Raw genomic sequence first — 20,567 nt, forward strand, 5'->3', positions numbered from 1 at the left:
TGAACTTGAGAATGTATCCAAAAAGCAAGCATCTGGTTTCTATCTGTCCTCATGGGAACCAGGAAAGGGCTTTAAACGAAAATAAAATACCAGGGTGCAAAAGAGCAAGATCTCAGGGAGAGAGGGATGCATACGGAGAAAAATTCCCTATGAACTGCATTTAATGTTCAAAAAACCAACAATCAGAAACCTAAAACTGCATGTTACAAAAAGACAAAAAATAAGGAAAAACTCCCCTGGAATTTTGAGCTATATCTGATATCAAAAACAGGCAAATAAGCCACCAAAATTATATTTTCATTTCAGAATTTTAAAATTATAACCTTCATAGTAAACAGCAAACCTTGTTCACAGAACTAATTAAAGACATATACCTGAAAATACTTGATAACACATGCAGATGTCAGGCATGTACTACTGTACAAGGCTGGCAAGCACAATTTTATGTATTTCTATTTAAGCAAAGTGGACATGCAATTGTGACAGCTGTAATTCCAGTTCCTTCCAGGGACAGCGAACAATCCCATATTTAAAAACCCAACCTGCAATCTTGCCTTACACAGGAAAAAAGGGACCTTTTATTCTCCCTTCAAATATTTTGCCAACATTCACTTACAAGTTACAAAACATCTAAATTGGTTTTCCACAAGAGGTACATGCACATCTGCCTCCGTAAATATACTCCTTTAAACCCCTAAGTAAAGCTTGTGAAGGCATTGCTTTGAACACCCCTTCCAGCCTCCCAGACAAGCTACTTCTTGTCCTTTATTTTGTTCTCTTCATCTTATTTTTTCCGCTCTGCACATAAAGAATGGGAGAAGTGAAGTGACCTGACCAGCAGTCCATAAGCATATCAAGTAAAATATTCATATTAAGGAAGCTGATCATAAAGAATTTCCTCTCTCACCTTTGCCACGTAGACTCACAAAAGTTTCTTATTCAAATAACTACTGATTATTTTGGTTAGTCCCTCTCCAGCAAACAGCACATCCAGCCCCGTCTCTGACATCCCCATATTGCCATTATTGTCACATTACACTTATGTCTGCACAACTATATTATAATTTCCACATATTCCACATGAATCTGTGTCAAATTAGAACTGATCAAGAGTATAGCAGGCACCCATAGATGAGTGCACAGCACTTCTTACAACTTAGCATGAATTAAGGTCGCTCAGTGCTACCACCAAAAACTTATGAAACGTATTCTGGTTCCTATGACTAATTTGACCAAACTGAGTTCTTTCACATCTTCTGTAGAACAGCACGTAAACACAGTTCCAGTGCAAAAGCCATTAGCTCAAGCCATAACGTTCTTCCATTTTCCATGGACCTCATTATGTTCCTTTAAAGCAGCAGCAAACTAGGGCAGTATCAAACAATTTATAAATGCTTTCCAGACTAACCTCAACATTCTTGCATTGTAGTTCAATTAGTAGTCTGTGTGGAAGTAGACAAAAGCTCAGGGAAGTTTAAAAAAAAAGAGGGAGTATGTCTTAGATTTTTCTATCTATGGCAACAACTCATTTTGAAGGCCATAGTTTCGCATTGACTGCATCTCTTTAACCTTGCGCACCAACAATAACAGCTCAAAATATTTAACATAGTCTGGTATTGTTTTGGGAGAAGAGGCAAGATAAGCAAAATATAATTATGGAGATCCCTCAATAATAAAATGGTTTATCTTGCCACCCTGTTTACAGACGCAAGCCATCCTTCCCATGGGCCACCAGCATCTGCAGTTAGAAGGAGCCAGCCTGACTCCAAGAAGCACTTTCTTCCAAGCTAAAAAGAATAAATAAACAACCAAAGTAAACCTGAATCAGAGCAAGGAAGTTTTCACAAGGAGAGGAACCGGGAGAGCACTGTCTAGGGCTTTGTTTTCATGGGATGCGGGCAGAATTAGAAACAGCTGAAACCATGGGACTGCAGACCAACATCTATCTCACCCCCAGATGCTGGGACCAAGGCTATTCCTTTAGTTTCTGCTAGTCTAAGCCTGACTTAGCCTTAAGCCCTCAGGTAGCAGATGCTGGTGAGTCAGATGCTACACTGGGTAGGAAGGGTGAGAACAGGATGGGAAAGGGCTAACTGGTGATTAATTAGATTTTTCAAGCCACTCATCCCTGCACCCAACAAGAAGCAGCCTCAGACAAGTTATTGCCTGACCAAGACACACCCACTATTCCTTCCCTGTATCTGATATTAACCCTGCCCATCAGTTTATGGGGACAGGAGAAAGTGGGTTGAACCCCCACACCCCTGCTGGAGTGACTCAGTGGGCTCCTGGAAAGTGCATTTCTAAATGCTTTTCTGTCTACCCAGGAGACAAGCAGGTCAAGCGACACGCTAGATACGATGCCTGATTCTTCCGATGAGCTGCTCTAATACCTCTGTTTCATCAAGAAACTTTTAATGCCAACTTCACAAGTTTCACCTGAGAAGATGTCCTAGGCAAGAACCACACTGCAAGAAGCTCCTTTCCTCAGAGGCTGAGCAAAGAGAATCCCTTGTTACGGGCAGCTAAGGACCAAAGTAGAGAAGGACAACAGGAAAAAAAAAAAAAAAAAACAAGAAAAAACAAGCAGGGCTGAACTGTAGCTTCTTAGAAAAGAAAGCACTCACACAACTGTTCAACTACACGTCACTTAGGGCTGGGAACAAGCGCCACCACCCTAAAGAGGTTTGTCAGATCCACAACCACGTCATGTCTTTTATTCTTATACCAATGAACTCTCAGAGAAAGGTGCTTCTTTCATTAAAAAGGGGATAATTTGCCCAAAAAGGTAGTAACTGGTGAAGAGATACTGTTACAAGCTTCAACCAACAGTCATCAAGGAACAAGATGGTTCTCATTATGTGATGGCTTCAGAAGACACTCCTCTAAGACTGTCACACCATTAAATAAAAATAGCCGTCTTCTAATAAAAGCCAGTATTTAGCCTTGGGAGACTTTTGAAAGTTGAAACAATTTCTTCCTTGTGCTGCTGCTCTTCCTGCTTCAGTTCCAATAATCCACACATGAGCATCCTGCTCCCTTCTTCCAACCCCTCCCAAAACAGAGTCCCAAGCTAACAGCAGTGTCCTGAAATTCAATAAACTGCACGTTTCAGGAATGGTAGTATCACTTCTCCCCATGACTTCAAGCTACAGTATTTTCATCCATATAACTCAGGGTTAACTGTTTAAATCCATTGTTCTGATTGCTAATAAAAATGACAACGTAGGACTTGACCCAAAAGAGAAGTGCCCAATGTCAGTCAGGGGAGAGGGAGCAAAAAAAACGTGGATAAGACCTGTTTTAAATTTTCACAGAATCACAGAATGTTAGAGATTGGAAGGGATTTTAAAACTGTTAACAAAACTGAAGCTCAAAAGGAAGAGGAACATTCAACATAGAACAGGTGACAGGAGGTTGGAAGAGATCTCCATCAACTCACATAATTAATATCTAAGCAGTTTTCTGAAATGCTATAAGTCATGATACATTTCAGGCTACAGCAGCATATTGTTCAATTGTGGCCACTTAACTCAATGCACTTTGCCAAACCACTTATGTGTTTTGATCCTCCAAACAATCGTATCTTACCTTTGCAGAGTCATGTTCAAATTGCCTGTACATGCCTTGATCTTGTTCTGTGCTTCTAGATGAGTCATCCCATCCGTGCTTATCCCGTCAATGGTGAGAACCACATCGCCTATCCCCACGTGTGCTCGGGCTGCTTTGCCACCATCGTTAAGCTGAAACATTACAGGAATGGTACATGAGAAACTTGGATGGTTTCTATTTTTATTTTCTGCACACAGGACCACAATATCTTATTCACGGTGCTGTTTCAGAGGAAGAAGTTGCTGCACTATCTTTCTTTCTGGTGAATTACCATTTATAGGTTCTTGTTCTTATTTCAGTTGAGTGACAGGAAAAGCATTGCATGCTATTGCCTATCAAAATCAAACTCCACTTCTACTTGACTGGCTGGAATCTGTGCACATTCACCATGAGACACAAGCAGGGACAGGGACACACAGTTTCCTCAATGCCAAGTTCTCTCTTCATATATTAAATTTTTTCACAATAGGCAAGAGGAAGGCTGTAAATCAGCTTTTTCCATTCTAGATTTTCCATCTAAACAACCTCTTCAAAGTTCATGTGTCTGTCAATGACTGGTCATGTGTGTGGAAGACTCACTAATAGTGAAGCTGACTTTTCCCCAGCTGCAACCAGAAGGAAGTCAAAAGTTCAACATCACAGACCAGTTACAGGACTTTGTTTTGCCTTTCAGTGGGTTTATAGCCCCCAGTGACCCACAGTATATTCAGACCAGAATAAGAAAGGCCTCTTGAGCCGTCTGCCTCTTTGACCAAGGTCACTGCCAAAGTTCAGCCCAACTGCCTTTGGTCCACTTGAACAAAATAGTCTTGCAACAGAAACCTTTGTAAAGTTCACATTATTGACCCCGACTGAACAATAAATAAATCTTTTCATCTGATGCCACTGCATTTCAACTAGCTTCACTCCCAAGAACGGAAATAAAGCAACACATGGCAAGATCTATGCACTGATTTACATCCCTGGTCCTCAATCAGCTCATCATCTCATCACCGGCTGCAAAGAGCTGTCCTGGATGGTGCAAATTCCCTCTTGGTTTCCAGATATATCTCCTATCTTGCAGTAAAGAAGTTGTCCCTGCTTGTGCTGTGCAGACAAAACCTCACAACTCTTTCCTTTGCCTGCAAGCACAATAATCTGTTCCTTGAAGAAAACACTGTGTTCTAGGAGGTGCTGCAAACAGCAGAATTAATTCTTTATTTCCAGAAGCAGAGTTCAGCCTGGGCCACAGTCACGCTCTGGTGAGCAGCTTCTAAAAGGAAGGCAGAAGGAAGCCTTTAATCTCTGTAATTTTTTTATCTGCCTCTGTTTTCCTTCATTCAGCAGGGAACAATAAGTTTTGGTTCATTGTGATTCCTTTTGACAACGACCAACCACGAAGTATAGTCACCATTCACCTCTCCAATAGGAGAAGTCAGGGCAGGTAATAACTGTCTATTGCAAAGGGGTAGAAAAATGTGAAATACCAGAGACACAATCTTCACCTTTGTGTACGAACAAGTCAGTTGTTCCTACACAAACTCTGAGCTAAGAGACCCCGTTACTACAAAACACACATCAGGGAACCCTGCAGGCATATAGAAAGTTATGACCAATGTCACTATTTATAGGGAAGGTCCTCAAACCTTTGGGTGATGGGCAGAACCTGCCATAAACAGATCCCTAAAGCGACGCATTACAGCATGCTGACATTTGCCAGCAAGGTCTGGAAAAGGGAAAGGAACGTCAGGGCACTAAAAGCTAAAGGTCAAATGGATCGCTGTGCTTTGTGGTGCCACTGCTGAAGTGAATAAAATCCAGCTTTCGCTGAACATACGCAAACGCACATGATGTCCACGTATCGTAACTCGCGATGAAAAAAGCAACCTACACACTTCAAAAGGACTTCAAAAAGAGGCTTCAGGGTATTGGGGAGAGGAGGGATGAGCCTTATCATCCAAAGAAGTATAAAATAGAATAACTAAAAAAAAAATATATATATATATATATATATATATATATATATATATATATATATGTATAAGACCACCACACTTTTCTGTTTGATTCTGCTGGCTAACACACATCAACCCACAACTAACCACCTGGCTTTCAAGAGGTCACCCTTAAACTGTTGCCTACTGGGGATGAAACTCTTTGCAAGTACACCCAGGAGACAGCTGTAAAATCATCTCAGCAAAACCCCAGGCTGAAAAAGCAGCCTGGAAATAGGGGAAAAAAGCAAGTGGGTCCCGAGAAGAGTGACAGACCCCTGGAGGTTGGTACTTCTAGGAAATCTCAGCCAGGGTTTGAGTCTTCCCTGGGAGAACCAGCCAGCAGCCTTGGGCTTGTGGAGAACCAAGGGCAGAGTTTTACCACAAATGCAAGAGGAATTAAATCACAAGAACAGGTATACAAAAAAAAAAAAAAAAAAAAAACATAAAATAAACATCTACACTGAATGCAGCAGGAGGAATTAGGACACCTGAAATCTGATCTTTTCCATACTGCTTATATTTATAGCACAGAAGCCTCGGTTTTGACACTTCTTAGGCTCTCTGCGTGTTATCATTACAAACAATAAATGCATACACATGCTTGCGATTATGCATGCAAAACTACATATTCAAACCAAAACTGAAAGAAATGTTCACCATATTCCTTGTCACAATGGAAGCTAACTCTGTTTATTTTTTTTTCTCCTAGATTTTGAAATTCCATCAGATGCAGAAGATGTAGATGCTAATATATAGGAAATATTTAAATGGTGTTTGTAAATCATTGCTACTTTTGTACCAGTTTGGTGTGGGGTTTTTTTGGTCCTGTATGAGCAATTTTCTTCTTAAACTGTAAATTCAACCTTATCTTCGTAAAACTATCTGGCAGTCACCAGTAAACTACAGGGTGTATCAAAAAGATGGACCCAGTTTGAAATCCCTCTATCTCTGCAACCACAAACGGCCCGTGAACAAAACTCTTACCATTTGAAAGGGCAGGGCATAGAGTTTCAGATTATTACCGTTACTTGATAACTCATTAAATCATCTGTGAATTTTGTGTAATTGTAACATGTCACCATCATGAAATAAGCTGCTTTGAAATTGGGTTCATCTTTTTGAAGCAGCCTGTGTAGTGTTACCTGTTGCTGAAATACCAAAAGACTGGTAAACTAATGGACAAAAGCAAAATCATAAACCCTGATGCTTAATTCCTAGTGGGAAAATTGCATATCCTTAAAACATGCCTTTATTAAAGATACACGTGCAAACAAATTGAATCAATTCACCAAGGTGTATGTACAGAGAAATATAGCATTAAAATTATAAAACTGGCTACCTACAAATCACACTAATTTCTAAGCACCATGAATATTCTCCAAGCCCTTGATTGAGCTGTTTTAATTCTGCATTCACAGAACAAGGCAAGATTTTAAAATCAAGCATGAATTACAGCTACAAAATAATGAGACCTTTGTTTGATGTGAACCAGCAGACTTTAAAGCTCCAAAAATGGCCAAACCAGAAATGTTTCCTCCTACTCGATTCCACATCTCTTGTTCTCTGGAAAGCTCATTTGGAGACGAGGGGGAGGCAGCAGGAGACACGTTTCATGACCAGACACCTGCTGAGGCCAATCACTCCCACAGCCCCAGCAGCAAAACCTCTTTTCAGCCCCTCAGCAGCAATCAAAAGCAAAAAGCCAGTCTACGCCATCCAGAGATGCACAGGACGCTTTTTAATAAACATAAATCACCCAAGTAATATTAGATTTCTATATTTCTGATCAATAAAATAAAAGTTTTACTTGTTCTTTTTGTTTTAAACATCGGAACACCAAAACTGCAAATGCTGTTCTAAAATACACTCCAAATGGAGATAAAGCAAAAGTAAACCAGTCCTTGATCAACGACCAACTTCAAAAGCAACAGTATGAAAAGTGATCTCAGTGTAGCTCTGTGCCTCAGGTTTTTACAAGCAAGCAGCCCAAAACACCCTGGAATACAACTGTTTCCTTCAGCTAAATTTAGCCAGCCTATTATTTTGTTTTGCAGTAATCAACATCAAGAAAAAAACAGCCAGAAAAATCACTTTTTAAATTTCAAGCTTTAATGAGATATTTTAAGAGATCCTTTCCAGGAAAATTTTGTGTGTGCACATACACATGCATCTATCTCTGAATCAATGTAATTTGTAGCTTAATTCATTTCTAATTTACATATAACCATCTATTTTTCCTCGCATGACTAAGAAGAAAACCTGACAAGCACCTTTTTACTGCCATTATTTAGCTTTTATACACTAATAAGCAACACACAAATTGCAGTTACTCTTAAGACAAAGTCTATTTGACTAGAGATGGAAGCTGCGCTTTTATGTTTTCCACACCACCTAGAATCAATCCCAGCTGCAACTGACTGTGTGATGGTGCATCACAACCACTTTCCCAAATCAACTATTTTATAGTCTGACAGTAAATAATGGTCCCAACATTACAAAGACATCTTGCAACATCATCTGCAGCTTTCTCTCAGAATGTAATTCGTTGCTCCCAATTTACCCCTCCCTAGGCTATCTGAAATCCCTCCAGTTCCATTTTTACCCCTTGAGCATCTCTGATAGTGGTTGGATACAGCAATTCAATTCAAAGACATGCATCATCAAAGCAGAAGGCAACCAGGTGATGATCTTCGCATCATTGCCACTCTTGCTTCTCTTTCAGTCTACGTCCTTCCCTATATTAAGGTATTTTAAATAATAATAATTAAAAAAAAAAAGAAAAAAAAAAAAAAAAGAATCCCTCACACACATTGTGCACGTCCAGTATGGATCCTGATGGGTGGTCCCAGCACCAACATCTCAGCAGCAAAAGCACAAATTGGGTATCACTCTGCTCCAGTGTGTCCTCCCTAAAGGGGTGGTTGCACAAGCCCTTCCTCACCTCTTTCCCTCCTAGGAAGGAAGTAAAAGCCCCAACCTACACTCCAGACTCCCAACAGGTTTGGGACACTTGGGGTGTAGCTTTTGTATGAAAAAAGAGCCATGGGAGCACCTGCTCTTTGTGGCAAATAAGCTTCCTCCACGCTCAATGGAAAACGGGGAGCTGTATCATATTCCTCGCAGCCTTCACTACAGCAATATTACTCACATACCCAACAGATTAGCCAGCCAGCCTCGGTACTTGCTTCCAAATCAAGACCATACATGCCAACTTTAAAGTCCAGATCAAATTTATACAGCTGAGTTGTAAGAGTTTTGCAGTGGAAATCGCTGACACAACCAGCTCTCAAAGGGGTTACGAGGCACTCCTGCAAATAAGCTGAAGGTTTTCCCCAAATCAAGCAGGGCTCAAAATTAGTTTAGAACAAGAAAAAGCCCCAAACTTCTGATTAACAGTCTTTCACTCCATATGACCATCAGGACCCCCTACCCTCACCTCACTCCATGAGGCCATACTCCCACGTGCTCCTGTAAGACTTTATTTCCCTTCTTTTTCTTGCTGTAACTTTAAGGGTGCTTCCAGACTGATTTATAAAGCTGCAACCTAATGTGTGCAGAACATATCAATAATCATTATCTATAATGTGCAAGTACAAACCCACCCTAATTCTCCATCTGGAGCAGATACCACCCTGGCCCTGCCTGTTCCCCCAGGTCCTCCAGCTTTGCTTCGTCCCTTTTCCTCCATACACAGCAGAAACACATACACACCCCAAAACAGCCCTTCAACTCATCACAGCCCGCAGGAAAACAGTGGGAAGAGCCCACACGCATCCAGTCATTCTGCCAGTGAAGAACCCAGAAAACCACCCCTTGCATTTCATTCTCCGCTATTTATCCTCAGCAGTAACACTGACAACAACATGCATTTTAATGTGATTGTGCTGTGTATTCCTGTAGTCTCGCATTCAGAAATCACGTGAAACAAAACCTGACACAAAGTCTGAGTTTTCCTTCTGCACAAACATGCCTGTGGGTTCACAGGTTTTAGAAAAAAAAAAGACATGGTTTCACTCCTCTCTTTTTTCTTCTGAAAAATTTTCTCTTGCTGTATTTCAGCCTTTAACATCCATCTAATGCACTCCACAAAGGAAAAACGTAACTTGCGTTTGCACTTCAAATAAACTGTCACATATAGACACCCATCACTCTCTTTATCCATCCTTGCATGCACCAAACACGGAGCTATGCACCTAAGAGGAGCATGAGAGGGTGATAGCTCTAAAAACAAAGGAGGCACCACGTATAGTTAAGTACTCTTACAAAGAAATGCATTGATGCACAAAAGGATCCAAAAATATAAATTAAGTTTACAAAACAAGGTAACTGCACAATGCACAGGGTGTGTTGGATATGCGCTCTTATTTTTCAATTAACTAACACTAAAAAGATCAACTTCAATGCCAAGGGAGTCAAGCAGAAGCAGCAGCCCTCAGCTTCCCTTGCTTGCCCAAGAACAGGTTGTTATTAAGCAGGAACAGTTTCCACACACCGATGACAAAAGGGTTATTAGCTGGTGCCACTTCACTTGTCATGGCTTGACTGATCATGGTTTTCTTGCAGCTCCACATTTGCAGGAGCACGTTTCATCTCTGCTACCTCTCCCCATTCCTTACAACAACCCAATGCTGCAGGACTTAAGGAAACAGAGGCAAATGGCTTCACAAAAGGTGCCTTCAGCTTTGATTTTTGACATAACACCAAGACAGCATCACCACTGCAAATGCAGCAGCAGATGATCCCTGCTTCTGAACTTGCCCACATGAAATGGAAGCAGCAAGCTACACATACAGCAACAAGTTCCAATGCATTTCACGTATTTTACATGTAGCTTAAACTTGTTTTCATGTACTGACATACAAGTTAAAAGTGGAATTCAAAGAATTATTAAAATGAGTCAAAATTCACCCTCGCATCACACAAGGAATAAAGAAACTACTCTGTGCAAGCATAACTCTTTGGCGCGTAACAAGACGAAACATCTGGTCTTGCTTTACCAAGACACTTGAAGCATTGAAGAGAACAATGAGGTAAAGAGATGGTCACCAAGATGGGATGGACAACAGTTTGGGTCCCCTGAGCAACAGGAGACAACTAATCATAGAATCGTTTAAGTTGGAAAAGACCTTCAAGATCATCATGTCAAACCATTACCTCGCACTACCAATGTTTTGATTTCGAGTAGAAACAATGTCACAATGTCAAAAAATAAGCTGTCAAAAGGACCAAGGCAAAATAATTCAGACATTGTGGCTAAAATCCTATTTGCAAGAAGAGCATGGGCAATTCCAAAAAATATATGCTTTCCAAATACTTAAGTGATGGAAAATGATTTACAGGCAAGTGCCAGAATGTCTGCAGATATTTAAGACTCTAAATTAGTAGCTTTCTTTAAGCCTTTTCTCAAGGAGCTCAGGCATGTTCTCATGCTGCCAGCGTGCCTTAGAGCCCTATTTATTTTAACTGGCTGTCTTCTCTCTGAAGATTATTCTTCTGTTTGGAGAGTTTACAGAACTAATCCAGATTTCTCCCTGGAAGACTATATGCCAGTGGGTAAAAATTACTGCCTACTTAATTTCTCCGAGAGACAGAAAGAGGAAATGGAATGAAAATGTAGCTAGAAATGCAACGTCAACTTCGTATGGCTGCTTTAGCTTTTGGGAGCTGCAAGGCTGTGGAGTCTCTCTTCCAATTATAGGGTTGGCATTTTTTTTGTGTAAATTAATGCTCATAACCAAAGTATGAAAATACATGGGACTGTTGAGGAGCAGCCACACGATTTGCATCAGAAGTTTTAAGTGTCTGCCTCTTTTGGAATAAAGAGTGTGGAAAGTTACTAGGTAAGTTTTCTTTCTGGGGCCTCCTGAAGTAACCTAAAACAAGGAAAAGTTGATTTTCTCTAATGGAGCTTAAATGTTCTTACAAAGAAGAAATTAATTGCCATGCATATGAAGGTCTAAAGTGCATATAATGGTGTACTGCTTTCCCAAACAGGATTATTTTTCTTCATTTACAGATGATAAAATTAATTCCACTACTTGGGCCAGCAGGGTTATCAAGGAGATGGTTGTCCAATAAGTGTCATCTTATTTTCATAAGATTTTCATGGTCTATGATTTAGTCCCTCTTAACGGGATCTGCTTTTCATGCATCAAATGCGATGCAATCACCCCATGCTTTCCAGAACATCTAATTTAGGAATAATACTTTATACTGCATAATTTAAAGGTATTTAATTTTTTTTTGCCTTGCAGTCCCATTCATAGGATGAAGAGCAGCCTCACAAACGGCAGTAGAGAGAAGGAAACACAACCAATGAAGCCAAGGAGAGTTAAGCGGGGAAAGCGTGAACCAAAAACTCATCTGACAAAAACTAACAGTCAGTGGCAAGAAGACACTACTACAAATTGAACCCCTCGCGACAAACCAGCTGCTGTTTCACATTCTCCTATCCGGAAACAAACCAGGCATGCATTAACATGTAGGAAACAACTGGCTTGCTTCAAAGGATCAAGATAATGATGAGCTGCACCGCATAAGTGAAAAGGAAAACGGAGGCAAGTTCAGGCACTGCAAGTATTGCTTATGAGCACAAATCATCTGCTCACCTGAATGCCACCCCAAGCTGGCACTCTGCAGAAGCTGTAGCAAAGTCCATTTTCAAGAAAAGCCATGAGAACCTACCACAACCCATCACCCACACAAAGTTTTGCGACATTTAGGAGTCATAAATTTAAAAGAAGTGAACAAATGCTGTTGGCATTATAACCAGCAGCCGAAAAGGTCGAAGACTCAGATTTACACCTCTGCCAGCTCTCCCTGGAGAGAAAGAGTCTTATAAGGAGCAGCTGAGAGACCTGGGGGTTCAGCCTGGAGAACAGGAGCTGAGGGGAGACCTTATCTCCCTCTACAACTGCCTGAAAGGAGGTTGTAGCATGGCGGGGGGTTGGTCTCTTCTCCCAAGTAGCAAGTGGTAGGACAAGAGGAAATGGCCTCAAGTTGCACCAGGGGAGGTTTACATTGGATATTATGAAACAATTATTCACAGAAAGGGTTGTCAGGCATTGGAACAGGATGGCCAGGGCAGTGGTGGAGTCACCATCCCTGGAGGGGTTTAAAAGGCGTTTAGACGAGGTTCTTAGGCACATGATTTAGTGACAGAGTTGGGTTACGTTATGGTTGGACTCTGTGATCCTGAGGGTCTCTTCCAACTGAAATGATTCCATGAGTGCAGAAGAAATGCATCAAGGTCCAACTCAACCATGCTCCACCAAGAGAGGGTCCATGTTTTAAGACTAGAGGCACTAATGCTTATGGCATGTTCCTTTGGTAATGCAGAAGAAAAAGCCAATCTTAAACCTGTGAAAGAAGACAGCTCTGATAAATAAGTGTGCTCTGAAGTGTGTGGAAAGTAGTGATTAAACCAATTATGCCCAATACACTGATGTGCTGAGAGATACGCCAGATCAATGAAAGCACAGTCCTGTATGTATGTGCCTTCGTTTAATGTAATGCAGAGAAAACTCCTCAAGATTAGTCCAACGCAAACTTCTAGCACAAAGAAATAAAACAGAAATAGGGGACATAAGTAAATCCTAATGGATATCTTGACTTTTATATGTCAAGGGAATATTACCGCAGTAGTTTATTTTAAGTCAGACACGTATTGGCTGAAATCCCAAAGTATAAAATACTGCAGAAAATAAGCCCAATAAAAAACCCTCAGAAAACAAGAGACACATTTTAGAGGAGTTGCGCACTGTTTTCATAAATTCATACCACCTGTTTATATAGCCAAGACACAAAAATCTTCATGTGCTAATAAAGCTCATGAAAACATAATTTCAAATTTAATTTTCCATTTCTAAATTACATAATTATACACACAACACTGTTCTAGCTTACTTGACTTTAAACATCAGTTTTACATTATTTGTTTATACAGTTCCAGGTGTTGGGTTTTCATATATACATTTATTTATATATGTATTTAAAACACTGGATATATTACTATAGATGGTGTTATACACAAATTCTTTAAGTAAATATTTATGTATAAATATTTATTTTATACACACATCTATATAAATGAAAAGGAAATTTCTATGTCGTGATCTCTGAGCTCTATGGTACCAAAGCTAAAATCAGGACACTGCAAAATGAAGATGCAGAAAAAGAAACCCACCCTAAAAATTCATTGTCAACTTTACTACTTTGTCACATCTACGGAATAAAAATAAATAAGTAAATAAAAATCAGTACTTAAATTGAGGGGTTTTTTTTAGCTAGTTGGTTGGGCTTGCTTCTGCTTGAATTCTGCATCAGCTCCACCAAATGAAGAGCAAAGTTTCTGGCCCTTATTATAATGTCCTTTTTGACCACTATTTTGGTGATGGCCATGACAGCTTGTCCTTCTTTCTCACCATATTACCCCAAACGTAACTGAATTTTGCACACCTCAAGTTTGCATAGGCCACTCACAAGCTCTGGTGAAAGCTGGGAGTATGGGCTATTACATCCCCTTCAGTAGAAGAAAGATGGAAAGGATGTTTTGAAATTGAAAGGGTACTTATAATAAATCAGAGATGTTCACTGCTGAAAGCTTATCCTCAAAGGTGATCCTCTGCATCAGCCCCAAACCAACTTTTGGCTGCAAAACTTGGGATGTGAGGAGAAACTCAACCAAGCAAAACCAGCCCCATGTACTGAGGTGAGACAGGGAATGCAAACACTTCCCAAAACTGCTGAAGCTCCAGCTTTAACTTTAATTTCCAAACATCACCTTGCAGGGTAAGACACATTATTCAAAGGCCATCACAGAATCAGAAAAGTCCAATGTCTTCCCACGCAAGACCACCATTCAAGGCGCACTTTATCAATCACCAAACTGCAATAGCATCCCTGGTCCTGCTTCTGCAGGAATAACCACACATATGGAAGCAGAAAGTGACACTTAACATGCAACCAGTGACCTTTGACAAGCAATGTCCTCATGTCATATGAGCTGCTGACATTAAGGGTCACATCGCTCTGATCCTAAAATGCACCATTTGCATATTTACTGCCTGTTGAACAAACCAATTTTAGGGGAAAGCTTTTTGTCCTCAGAAATACATCATTTTTAGTCAACTGGTTTTTAAAAGCCAAACTGGTTCAGCGGGACAATGAAAATAAGCTACAGAAGGATCCGAGCTCTTCACACAGCCATCTATCATGTCTTTCTTGAAGTTAACAGCTTCATACATTCCTCTCCAGCCACCTATTTGAAGGCATCAGATATCTTAAAATTATACAACCCACCAAAGGGAGGCCCCAGATTTACAGCCCGTGTCCCTGAGCGGCTCTTGCAGAGCCCGGGCGGTCTGGACGTGTTTCATACCTCTCGCCAGTGTTCGGTTACAGCCCAAACCTCTAAGCCACTAAAAGCTTCGCTTTTCCAGGAGCACGGGGATGTTTTCTCTGTCTTCTAAGCTGCTAGATTTAAATGGCAACTTAACAGAATTATAGCATCCTAAGTATGTTAAGAACATAGCATTCTCATACATTAATAAGAACAAGGGCACATTGTGATAAGAACTTTGAAGACAGACATTAGCACAGACATGGTTACAGAAAAAAATAAGATCTATCCTTACTTGAATTTGATACTAAAATTATTTGAATATGCATAAATTCTTACTTTGAAGTTTTATTTCACTCATAAAATAACTCTATTACATACCTGCTAAACTCCTAGTAATATCAGTAGGAGTCTTGCAATTGGTTATATCACTAAATGAATCCTGAACAAGAGAGACCTGCAATATATATTAGTTGGAGATGCTTTCCAGTAAGATTGTCCTTAAACATCTCCAAGCACTAACCAGAGAAGGATGCTATACCTTTATGTACACCACCATGTTCTGATTTCTTTGCGTTATGCTACAAGTCACCAACTCAAACAACAGCCACACGGGCACAAAAATTGAAGGAGGAGACAAACATCTTCCACAATCTCTTCTTAAGCAAAAATGAAGAATGCACTAACAGAGTTACTATTTAGTAGTTCAATAGGGCAAATATTTCACCTTAGAAAATAATACAGCTTCTCTCAGAAGAGACCTGCTATCCAAGCCTTCTTGCAGATTACAAAAGCACCTTTTGCACTGCTTTTTGAGTCCAGGGATGAAGAAATCAAGAAAACCATACAAGCAAGAGGGGACAACAAGCATGACCAAAGCAGGAAAATGAATAAAGCTGGAAACCTTGGAACTAAAACATCATCTCAGAAACATACCTTCATTCCCACTCACAAAGAAGGTGAAGGGAATATTAGGTTAGCACAGCTTTACAGGTTTTTCTCTTTTCCCTTTCATGTAAGGACACCTGTGACCTGGCAGGGCAATTAGGTCTAATGAAGACACCCAAGTTCCTTCTTACAACATATATATTTCTTGGAGTATGAACTGATATGGAATTTGTGGTTTTAACCCAGAGGTCAGTTCCTTACTACAAAAAAACTTCATGCAACTGGAAGTCTCTGGTCCAAGGGAAAGATTGAAGGAGTAAGTCCTTAAAGAAATACAGAGCACACAGGTCTGAGCACCCTCCATGAGACTGTGGTGCCGAACTGCAGTTTCTGTAGAGAACTCTAGCTGATACTAGCAAAGTCTGAGCCAGATATTAGCAAGACACCCTTATGGATTTGATGTCAACCAATTAATTTTACACATAACCTCCCCCCGCAATTGCAAGACCACCCCCAAGCCCCTCTACCTCGCACACTGTTTAGAGACACTGATGGCATTAATGACCATACTTCCCAAGAGTTCCATACAAAAGGCTCAGTGTTGACAACAGTAAAGCAGAAAGTAACATGGTCTCCTCCAGGGCCACATGTTGCTGCACATATTCCTAAAGACTGGGAAACAGCAGCATCCAAACCAGGACTTGTAGGAAAGGGGAGAAACTGGAGTCTCACAAATGTTTCCAGATCAATGCATGAACACGGTAAGCAGACATGAAGGATGATGGACACGGATGCTTCAGCACCCTCACTAGGATGTTCATCGACAGGAGAAGCATTGACAGGGTCAATCCTGCTCTCCCGTATCTGTCTGTGCATGTGTGTGGGCTCACGCCCTTACTGATATTGTGAGAAGTCATTTATGCAGCAATTTGTTAATCCAACCAGGATTTACTGGCCAAACACAACCCAAATTCCCATCTCACATCAGGACCAGACACCCAGTGACTTCCAAGTCTCCATTCTGGGTGCTTGCACCACCAGCTCCCAGAAGTGGACATTGTCCCCAGGAAAGTGGCCTTCTGAAGGGGACAGGCCCTTGTGCATCCACAGGAGCCAACAGCACAGCCACTCTCCGTGTCTACACGTATCTTGCCATCCGAGAGCATCTGGAAGACTTCACTCTTCCACTTATAGGAACTTCTCACTAACACGAAGTTTACAAAGCATTTAATTACCTCTGAAGTGCTTTGCTCATTAACTAAACAAACTGAAGAATGCCAAGGGGAAAGACTGGCACCGGCAGTGCTGTATTTTGTAGCAATGAGTCATGTTGAAGAGTATGATACCACTAAGAGAACTGCTGAGAAGTTGCATTTCAAGCCCTTCAGAAAACTGAGTTCACTCCTTCAGGCCTCAGTGCTTAACTGGAATGAGGAAGCTCAAACCTTTGAGAATGGAAAGCATATAAAATCCAAATAAAAATGACAGCAGCACAAGATGTGTACAGGGGAGAAAAGGGCTATTACACATTATTATTAAATTGAGGGGGAAAAAAAATTCTGAATAAACAAAGCTTAAAGCAGAACATGCTCTTTTTTTCTTCCAGATTAGACCAAGCTACTGATGCAAACAAAAATAAAAGAACATGGAGTAGCTGTCATTTCTTCCCTGTTACAGATGCAGCACAGGCAGAACTGGTTTTCATCACCCCGATCAAAGTACAAGACCGATGTAGCAACAGCAGAAGGGGCAGTGATCAAGTACAACCTGCTGGGAAACAAAACGACTTATCACATTCATCAGGGTCTGCTAATTACACCTGTGGAAAGGGAGGGCAACCCAGATCACTGCGTATAAAAGGGCACACAAGAAGAAAAGGAAGGTATCAGAGGAAGTAAAGATTCATTAAGCCTGACTAGTCATAGCATCTTGCTTTATATTAACATCACTGAATCTAACTCAGGTAAGTAACAGGGGAAAGTTAATTTCCCAGCACAGGTAAGGAAGCTTTTATAGGGTGGGATCAGGCAAACCTCACCAACCTGCAACCTTCCAGCTTATCTAATTAAACATGACACTTCAATAATGCAATGCCCTGCCGTCATAGGTAGTTCTCCTGGAAATCTAATTTTTAGGATATGCACACCCCGTAACACTAATCGAAAAGCTGACAATATTACCCAGCAAAAATGAAAACCAAGTGTATTTTTCTGAAGGGATGAGCAGTGGTGGTGGCTCAGCAGCTCTCTGAACCATGAAGGCAAAACTTGCAATGCTGGAGGAAACGCTTCAAAACTGGGAAAGAGTTTTGAGAAATATTGTGAACCACATAAATACAAGTAATTACAAAGCAATCCCAGGCAAACTCAAGTTTTCTGAGGCACAATGCATGAAGAAATTAATACTAGTCAAACAGCTCACCACTGTCTCCCAACGAAAAGCATATTTATTTATTTATCCAACTAATCTGATCTCCTTCTTGGTTGATGGAACGATAACTTGACTGGCATAAAAGCCTCCTGGGTTATTTCTGCATAATGAAATAATTTTAAATGCTCTTTTCAAATTGTTAATATCATCCAGTTAAAATATTTTGATATGGTTGCCCAAAAATCCAATTTCAGTCAAACGCTTTCCCCTCTATGAAACATCGGGAAGTAAAAATAAAATCACTCTAGCCTAATTTAGTGATACTAATGACAATAGTGTGGTAAGGAACAGGAATGAAAAGGCTCACAGACATTTATCTCCAGACAGATAAGGCATAGGAAATGAGAGCTTTGTCTCTCCAGTTGTCACTTTAATTTGGTTTTAAAAAACAAAACACGAGTCCGATTTAAAAAAAGACATGGGAGAGTAAGTGATAGGGGAAAGCCTCCAAAATGGACACACATGCCCCAGAGCCTACGTGTTGAACGGGGAGATCCAGCCGTGGTGTGGGGTCTAAACTTTCATCTGGTACTCGGGGGAGATGAATGCGAGTTATTTAAAACCATGGTACATCAAGCTGGCACGTCACTTTAATACGCTGCCTTTAGATTGTGTTACAGCTCTGCTTTAAAATGAACCTTTAGATTCATCTCCAGCTCCCTGGTGAAGTGGAACAGACAGTATTAAGAATTACAGGATTCAATTAACGCTTCTGCCAAATCCAGACGTGCAGAACTATCCCAGGGCAGTGAAAAATGCCATAGGTGCTTGGCTAGGGTCTCAGATTAAACAGAGATAAAATTTACAGTGAACAAGTGAAAGAAACTGAACTTGCAAGTGAATTTAACTATGATTTACAGACTCTGCATCCGATTTACAGCTTCAGCCTTCACTGTTTTCTAACTGTGAACAGAAGCCCCATTTCAATGGAGAAATAAGAAAAGCACCCAGGTGTCCCCAGGCTGTATCAGGTACCTACAGCATGGCAGCCAAAAGGAAAAAAAAGGGGCACCTTTGTCCCTCATTTGCAAGCACCACTTAATTTGACAATGAAAACTCATCGCTCCTTGTTTGAGACCCCAGCGAGAGAAGATTTAGAAGTATCGCTGTGCTGAAGATTTTGTAAAGGCATTACCATATTTGTTAGCACCTCTGTTTCAGGGCTGGTGTGCATCAATAGAAAGCCATGCTAAGGAAGCCACCACTGATTTCTCCTTCAGCCTTTCACGACAGCTTCCCAGTGCCTGATGGCAACAGATCCGCTTGGACTTTGAACGAAAAACGCAGTGTTGCAACATCTCTCTCCTAATCATTCTGCAGCAGTAAAATAAAACATGCGGAAAGACACGCACATACACATTTTTGAGGCCTACAATAAAACATAATACACATAAAAGCCTACTTATGTCAACATGAGTCTGGTTTAACCCTTGCGATAATTTACAAACCGGCTTTTGAAGAACCTCAAGACATTCTTGACAAAAGAATATAGTGTCCTAAATAAAGTTTCCAAGTCCATTAAGAACTCAAAAAATTACCAAAGGAAATTTTTCAGCAAACCACTGATGAGGAGGAGCTTGTTGAAAGAAAACACCTCATCTTCCCCTCAAGGGTGTGCCTGTTTGTATTTCAGTCCTTGCATATTCTTGTTATTTTTTATAGCCCAGCTCAAATAATCTAAGATTTTTTTTTTCCCCAGTGTGAAAATATTTGAGGTCTCAGAAGAAAAGGAGGAGAGGAGACAAAAAGAACAAACTATAGTTTCAGCAACATTCAAAACCAGCAGTGAAATCGAAGGGCAAGGCATATTTGCAAGTATAAAACCATCTTATACAAGGGGCAAGAGAGGAAAAGAAGCTTTTCAAGCAAGACGGGAGAAGGAGAGTAAAGAAAAACATGGCTTTAGCAGAGGAAAGTCTTCTGGAGTAAAAACCAGCAAAATGTTGAAGTTCTGGGCTCAACACTGCAAGTTTTTAATAAATAAACAATTAAAGCAGGTTAGCCAAGCAAAACCTTTAAACAAGACTCTCCATCAGAACAGAAGGTTTGCGCACTTTTCCTCCAGACCCCATCATCACTTGTGTCCTTCCATGCACCCACGGTGGAACCTCCAAGCACCATTTCAGTGTTTCTCGCTGCTCCACCTCCAAAAAAAACCCCAAAAATCCAAGAAAACACATTGCAACAAGTCTGCATATTAGCCTGCTGAGAAAGCTGTAACTTTAATCTGACAAGCTGAACTATTTATGCTTGCAGAGTTAGCATTAAGTGTCCAAGTGGAGGAGAAAAGGAGAAGGTAAAATCATTATGGTGGTGGCTTG

At 40.6% G+C, this 20,567-nt stretch overlaps 1 protein-coding gene across 12 annotated transcripts in view; it reads right to left on the bottom strand.

The window, feature by feature from the left end:
- The window catches only part of PDLIM5 (PDZ and LIM domain 5), a 100,577-nt gene that overhangs the window by 62,041 nt on the left and 17,969 nt on the right, over nucleotides 1-20,567 (bottom strand). For all 12 annotated transcript variants that reach the window (XM_082051850.1, XM_082051849.1, XM_082051859.1 and 9 more), the window contains exon 3: nucleotides 3,592-3,743. In XM_082051850.1, the coding sequence (XP_081907976.1) occupies nucleotides 3,592-3,743 (152 nt within the window). The remainder of the gene's footprint in view (nucleotides 1-3,591; nucleotides 3,744-20,567) is intronic.

The sequence above is a fragment of the Streptopelia decaocto genome, assembly GCF_964273445.1.
Source record: "Streptopelia decaocto genome assembly, chromosome: 4".
NCBI classification, from domain to species: Eukaryota; Metazoa; Chordata; class Aves; order Columbiformes; family Columbidae; genus Streptopelia; species Streptopelia decaocto.